A 7500-nucleotide genomic window follows, 5' to 3' on the forward strand; every position below is an offset into this window, starting at 1 on the left:
CGCCCTCCACGTTGACCTTGGTGTAGCTGTTGGGCGAGTTTAGCCAGCGCGTCTTCTCGCGCTGCTGCCGCTGCTGCAGGAACTTGAAGGGCAGGCGGGTGGCGCCGCCGTCCACGTCCTCCTCGAAGGTGAAGGCGGTGACGGTGGCGGGGATCTCCACCTCGCTCTTGTGCCGCGGCCTCTCCCGCACGATGGGTTGGCGGTAGGCGTAGCCCGTCCGGTAGCCCTGCGGGTGGGCGGGGAGGTTAAAAACAAAAACCTGGCCATGTTCGCGCCGTGTTGCCTAGGCGACGCTCACCAGGTTATCCAGCATCCTCATCAGGGACTCGAACTCCAGCTCGCCGACCTTCCACTTGTAAAGGCCGCCCATGTTGATGGCCTCGGCGGACGCCAGGGCGTGAACGCGCGACTTGTACTTCTCCTGGTCCAGGACGATCAGGTTGTCCACGCTGCCGGCGCAGGAGATGGCGTTCACCTGGAATTACAAAAATAAGAATAAAAAAAAGGGCAGCCGCGGCGCCAAAGAATCAAACATGGTGGAGGGAGGGAGGGGGTTTATTTATAGAAATTAAGCCGGGGGCTTTGGCCAGAAGGATTAATGTTTTCTTTCCCGCGGAAGAGTCGCTCGGGAGATTTGATTTTCTGTGCACGTATTAGTGATGTTCGAGTCGTGGACAAATATCTACGGTCGTCTATTGACGGTCATGATTCTTTGTCTATTTCCCGTCTGCTAGCCCCGTCCTTGCTAATGCTAGCTCGCTGACTGCAAAGGACAGACCTGATAACGCGTTACAATGTACAACTGCGAACTGCATTCATATAAATATATCAAGCGAATCACTCCGAAGCTAAGAGAACCCCCTCGCTTCCAAAACTAACGACTCACTCAGTAACTCAACGAACGAATCACTCAGTAGCAAAAAGTAGCTCTCCACGCTCACGAACGAACAACTCACTCCGAAACTGGGATAAATCTCTCAGCAGCTTGAAGTAGCCCTCCACGCTCACAAAACGAACGACTCACGCAGTAACACAACCAACGAATCACTCAATAGCTAACAGTAGCCCTCTATAATTACAAAACGAACGACTCGTACAGTAACTCAACCAACGAATCAGTCAGTAACTCAGAGTAGCTTTACGTACTTGCAGAAGAAATGACTCACTCAGTAACTTAACAAATGAATCACTTGGTAGGTCAGAATAGCCACTTTACCTGGAAAACTATCTTTAACCTAAAAAAAAACAAAAACTGTGTAATACTTCATTTCACTGTGCAATATTCAGAACTGTGCAATATTTCATTTCATCACAGCTACACTACAATTTTTCCTTCTATCATACTATTGTGCACTCCTTACCTCACTTGTTACTAAGACACTTATAGTTTTATCACTTGTTTACTAAGACACTTTATAGTTTCACTGAGACACTTTATAGTTTATAGTTTATTTTTATTTCTAATTCTGCCTTATTCTTTTATTATTCATTACTGTTATATTTTCTGTAACTCTGGCACAACAATTTCCTTCGGGATTAATAAAGTTGTTCTTATCTTATCTTATCTTATCTTAAAACGGACGACTGACTCAGTGACTCAAATGACTCAAATGACTCAAACGACTCAAATGACTCAGAAGACTCAAAAACTTGATTTGGTTAGATACGACTCAGTGAAAAGAATCGTGTTTCTCGCCGCCGGTGTGTGTGTACCTGGATCTCGCAGGCTAGCTGGACGTTGTAGATGTTGTGAAAGGCCTCTTCGATGGTCTCCCCGAGAGCGACCACGCCGTGATTCCTCAGCACCAAAACCTGTAGAGCCGATTCGGTTTAACGAACATCCGGATAAAACCGGCAAAGTGGCTGAGAGGGAGGTCCCAAACCTTGGCCGTGGGGCCCAGCGCCTTCTGCAGCTCCCGGCGCTCCTCCTGGCCCTCCAGGCTGCCCTGGTAGTTGAAGTAGGCCACGTCGCCCAGGATCAGGGCCTCCTGGGAGATGGGCAGGAGGCCGCACTTCATGGACGACACCTGCGCCGGGCGGAAGACGTCGTTAAAACCGATCGCGCCAACGTTCTGATGGATTCGATCCGTCACTCACAGCCGCCGCCGCCGGGGTGTGCACGTGGATGACGCAGCGGATGTCCGGGCGCATGGAGTAGATGGCGGCGTGGGGGCCGAACCCGGCGGCGTCCACCCTCAGGGTGGTGGAGCCCTGATCGATCACGTCCCCGATGATGTTGACCTTCACCTGGTGGGGGTTTAAAACATCAGGAACCACACACACACACACAGACATAGACACACACTCCTCCTCTGCAGGCTAACACATGTGACAGTGGGATTGGATGTGTCTTGCTGCAAGAACGCGTTAGTCGTTGTGCCTGTGTGTGTGTGTGTGTGTGAGTGTGTGTGTGTGTGTGTATGTGTGTGTCAATAAGCAGAAGGTGCACAAAGCGTGCCCGAGATCCAGGAAACAAGTGTGGCGGCCGTGGTTGAACGTCAACAAAACAAACCCCGGCTGGCTAACCGCTAACCCGCGATGCACTTTCACGCCACTAGAGGGCGCCATTGTCCACCTGCCGCTCAAAACACAGGTGTGTGTGAATACACTCCGCTCGTTCTCCTTTAAACGACGCTTTGGCTGTTCAGCGCACAGAACAGGATATTCCAAAACAGGATATCCACATTATCCGACCGCAGATTCAGATGAGGCGAATCAAAATATTGATGAGTTTCTGTTTCGCCAGTTCCCTCATGATGCCGCCAATCAGACCACGCCCCCGGGGCCGGTCGGTCTCTATTGACTCAAAAGCGGGGCAAAGTCCTGGTGCGAGCGATTGGCTGGCAGCTGGCGCCGCCATCGATCGCCGTTGGTTACGTGAGCGGCCCAGATCCGGTTTGCCCCGCGGCGCCGCGACCACGTGACGAAAATGCAAGGATGCGGCGAGAAAAAAAGCTTGGCGCTGATGTGTGCGTGTCCACACGGGAGCCCAAGGCCAGAACACGTTGATCCGTGATCAATACTTGTGAGTGTGTGTGTTTGCATTTGGTTAAGCCCCGCCCCCCAACTGATTGGCTCCGCCCCCTGACCCCCACAGGCAGCATAAGCTAATACTTAGGAGTCTTTATTTCACTCCTTCTCCTTCGTCTTGCGTTTGTTTGTCCGCGGTTTGTCACGCCCCCTGAGCTGTCAATCATTTACTCTGAGCCAATCAGACGCCAGCGAGCGGCGGTAACCTCAGAGGGAGAGACGGAGGGAAAAGCCAGGCAAGCCGAAAGGCAAATAAAAGGTCATATATAGAATCTGAATTAGAAAGAGGAAAACGAGGCTACTAAGGCTTTCGGTCCGGACCAGGACCAGGACCAGGACCAGGACCAGGACCAGGACCAGGACCAGGAGGTGTGAGGAGAATGAAGAATTGGGGTAGAGGGAAAAATAGAATAAGAGAAGAGCATTTATGGGAATGAAGGGGGGAAGGGAGGACGAGAGAAAGTGAAAGAAAAAGAGAGAAAGAATGCAAAAAAGAGGGATGAAGATGGAGAAAGAGAAAGTAAAGGAGGTGAAAGTGGAGAGAATGCATGTGTGATGTGAAGGGAAAGTTTCCATCTTGAGATGCAATTAAAGCCTCTGATTGGCTGACAAACAGGAAGTAGCGACACACACACGCAAAGGGATCGTAGCGAGCGCTCACCAGGTTTGAAGCCGCCGCCTCGGCGAAGGACAGACCTCTGGGGAGGATGAGGATGTGGTCCTGCTCTTTGCTGACCCGGGCCTGGACGAAGGGGGGGGCAACATGGTTAGCATCCCTAGCATCACGTTAGCCCACGGCTAGCCTGGTTAGCAAGGAGGAGCTACATGCTTTGCATTGACCTACATGCTTCGCTACCTAGCTCATCTCTCACGTGAGCTAGGTAGCAAAACATGAACTCGATATAAATATAAATATATGTATAATATACACATGAACTTGTAAATACACATGTAAAAACATTACGTATATTTTTATATATTTTTACATACCCTTATTTTTATTTTCCTTGCATCTTGACAGTTTTTATAGTATTTTTATTGTATTTTTTTTATATTGTATTTTATATTGTATTTTTTTTTTTAATTTTTTTTTTTAATTTTGTTTCTTTCCCACTTGACTGTGATTCAGATCTGCTTCCTTAGCGACACCTCACCGTGATGTAGGAGCTAGCGATGTGCGCCCAGCTGAACAAATCCACCAGCCGATACAGGCTGGCCAGTTTGCAGCGCGTCATCTTCTCCCCTTTCACCATGGCGGCCGTGTCCACGCCGTACATGTCGTTGATGGGCGTGACCATTCCCATACCTGGGCGGACACCGGAAAGATCGGATTAACGGCGCCGATGGCATCCGCCGCCGCCCGGTTGCCTGGATACTCACTGAGAGGGGAGGTGTTGAAGCCGGCCACGGAGCTCGCCATGAAGAAGTCTGCGATCTGCCTGAGCGCCAGCAGCCCGGTGGGGTTGTTGCCTTTCCGCTGTTGCTCCTGGATCAGACTCTCCAGCTCCTCCTTGAAGGCCTGAAAGCCGTGAACGGGACGGACGTCAGAACCCGTCTCCTCAGAAGACAGACGGCGGCGTAATAGATGTGTAATAACACGTTTGGTTGGCTCGGGGTGCGGCGAGAGACCTACCCGGAGAACCGCGGATGCTAATTAGCGGCGGAGCTAAACTCGACGACCCGCGGCGGAACATTACTGTCACCCAAACAATCCCAAAAGCTGCAGCCGCCGCTGATTTTTTTTTTTTCTTTACACATGGCGTTCCCTGGGGAATGACAGGCCGCGGGCGCCATTATGGCGAGGATGATTACAGAAGGGCGGCGGAGGGTGAGGATGTGGTGACGCGGAGAGAGGAAGAACAACAGAGCGCTTTAACGGCGGATCGGACCGGCTCCTCCAGGTGCCGAGTGCCAGGCTGACTCACGAACTCGTAAAGCATGTGTGTGTGTGTGTGTGTGTGTGTGGATAATCTCCAGGTGAAGACATGAACAAGCCAAAGCGCTGGACGTCCACCTCCGTTCAAGGAATAAATAAACCAGAAAGTTGCGTCTTTAGGGGTGAAAATAGGCCTTCACTGCACCCCAGCATGCATAGAGGGTGTGTGTGTGTGTGTGTGTGTGTGTGTGTGTGTGTGTGTGTGTGTGCGCGTGCACAAAAACATCTCTGACAGTTGACCCCCCCCCGGATTCATCCATTCATGTCTTGCCAGGCTTCCTCTTCTGTTTTTGGGTGGGGAATAAAAAATGGTACGTCCCAGTCAAGACAGCCGGGAGCGCCGCTGGGTTCCTGAGCCGCGGCCAGACATTCCATCGTCCCCGGTGGCGAGGTTGCCGTGGTAACAGACGTGTTGTGGAAGTCTGACAGCGGCGTTGTTTTGTTTTTGTTTTTTGTGTGTGTGTGTGTGTTTTTTTTCCCACCCCCTTGCTGGTTGTTTTCAGTGTCGGGGTCCTGAGCCGGCCCCCTTGACCCCCGACCCCCGACCCCTGACCCCCGACCCCTGACCCCTGACCCCCGACCCCCGACCAACTGTTGGTCAGTCTGTTCAAACGACACACGATCAATTCAATAAAAATCAGTGGGAGATTAACTAGGACTTGTTAGCAACATTAGCAACATTAGCAAACATCATTTAGCGTCCATTAAAATTAATTAATATGACAAATAGGCTGAAATGATTACATAATAATTACATATTTACTAATTACGGTATATTTCGTAATGGATTGCGAAATGTCACGTGTCAAATCGGCGTTGTTCTTTAAATATTCAATATCCAATCAGCTTCAGACAGAAAATGACTCGGTGGAGTGAAACATGTTTAACACACACACGCAGGCATCTGCTCAACGCTGTGTGTGTGTGTGTGTGTGTGTGTGTGTGTGTGTGTTCAGGGTGGGGGATTATGACGGAAGGGATTTGACTCCATCATCCAAACAGATTAATTCCAGGGGTCCAAAGTGGATCTATCACTCAGATGGTTTTTATTTTTTTTTTCGGCAAAAGCCGAACATCTGCGGTGAAAACAAACATCGTCGTTGTCGTTGTCGTTGTTGTCGTTGTTGTTGTTGTTGTTGTTGTTGTGTTTGCGGGTCTCCTCCTGCATCCTGTCAGGATGGAGATGGCTGCCCGACAGGCTAACAGCTAGTCAGGCTAAGTCTAGCGCGGAAATTTACCTTTAGCCTTGAAATGTTCACGCCGGGCAACAACGCAATGGTGTTAGCATGCTAGCGTGCTAGCGGGTATCCAAAGCGATTGCGTACGCTAAACTTCTATCCAACCGGACAGCAGTCGAGGGTGCGTGACAAAGTTTCTGCGGACGACGAGGCATCGGAGCCCGAAAAATAGAAGCGGCGAGTTAAAGGGGCGGTAATCGACGGTATGAGCGGACGGTAATCGAATCTCGACTGATTTAATCTTCCGCTCCAGAGGACTTTTTTGACCTGGATTGAATTAAAACAACAAAAAAAAAGAAGAAGAAGAAAGGGGTCACGGTGATCGAGTTCCCAGGAGCCGCGGACATGAATACGAAGCTGATGGTGAGAAAGCTAAAAACAGTAACGCGTGATTCAAACTAAAAGGTGCTGATGTTTGCTACTTGTAATCTGGGGGACTATTTTACGTCGCGAGTGAGGAGGCAGACGCCCATCGCCATTTCCTCTCCTCCAGAAACGGATAGCCTGTTAGCCTGTTAGCAATCCAAGCCTGGAAAGACCTTGGTGCCCGTGGGAAGTGATTTCAGAAGGTAAACACAGTTGCCCCGCTACGTTCTGGCCGCGACTAAATCAGTCCGACTTTTAAAACAAGCTGCCAGCTGGGCGCTGCAAACGTGTAATCTGGAGCCGCCGCCGCCACGCCGGAGTCAAAACAAACGGAGGGGGGGTTCAGGTGGAGAGCTGACGGAGAGGGGAAACAGAAAAACAGCTTGAACCAGGAATTAGACCGAGCCGCTGGAGTTGAAAATGCCGAACCTTAAAACCAACACAGGTGTGACAGCGGCCCGCTAGCTACGCTAGCTATGCTAGCAACGCCGTGTGGAACAGGAAGTTGCGGATCTCTTGAGGTCCATCTCTCTGACCTCCAACCCCCCCACAAGCCCCCCCACCCGGCTCGCCATGTGCAAAACGCCGATCATATTTCCAGCTATAAAAAGAGCCGCGGAACCCGATATCAATCACGTATCTATGGATCGCTTCAGATCTTAGGAGATCAGCTGATGCGGCCACGCCCTCTCAGGCGAGCTGCTTCAGCAGAACACGACCTGGCACGAAAACCCCGCTCGCGGAGCGCCAGCGGCGAGGGTGTGGCGGGAAGGCGGCGGTTATATTAGGATTCAACCGGTTGCTGGCGGCGAGCCGGGGAAATGTTATTATGCTAATGGGAGCCGCGGGACTGGAAGCAGGGGACGTCTTCCGCGGCTAGCCTAGCCTAGCCTAGCCGAAGGAAAACGTTAAGGTGGCGCCTGATTGGCT

The 7500-nt window shown here is 51.0% G+C and overlaps 1 protein-coding gene across 4 annotated transcripts in view; it reads right to left on the reverse strand.

Annotated features, from left to right (window-relative positions):
* add3a (adducin 3 (gamma) a) overlaps nt 1-7500 on the reverse strand; it is a 29657-nt gene that overhangs the window by 6293 nt on the left and 15864 nt on the right. For all 4 annotated transcript variants that reach the window (XM_086142311.1, XM_086142312.1, XM_086142313.1 and 1 more), the window contains exons 3-10: nt 4411-4549; nt 4185-4336; nt 3692-3772; nt 2098-2247; nt 1884-2027; nt 1714-1812; nt 299-475; nt 1-226 (exon numbers count right to left, since the gene is read on the reverse strand). The exon at nt 1-226 is cut by the window's left edge and continues 32 nt beyond it. In XM_086142311.1, coding sequence (XP_085998437.1) covers nt 1-226; nt 299-475; nt 1714-1812; nt 1884-2027; nt 2098-2247; nt 3692-3772; nt 4185-4336; nt 4411-4549 — 1168 coding nt within the window. The remainder of the gene's footprint in view (nt 227-298; nt 476-1713; nt 1813-1883; nt 2028-2097; nt 2248-3691; nt 3773-4184; nt 4337-4410; nt 4550-7500) is intronic.

The sequence above is a fragment of the Fistularia commersonii genome, chromosome 35 (genome assembly GCF_037954325.1).
Source record: "Fistularia commersonii isolate RoL2024-O1a breed Wild chromosome 35, RoL_Fcom_v1.0, whole genome shotgun sequence".
Classification (NCBI taxonomy): Eukaryota; Metazoa; Chordata; class Actinopteri; order Syngnathiformes; family Fistulariidae; genus Fistularia; species Fistularia commersonii.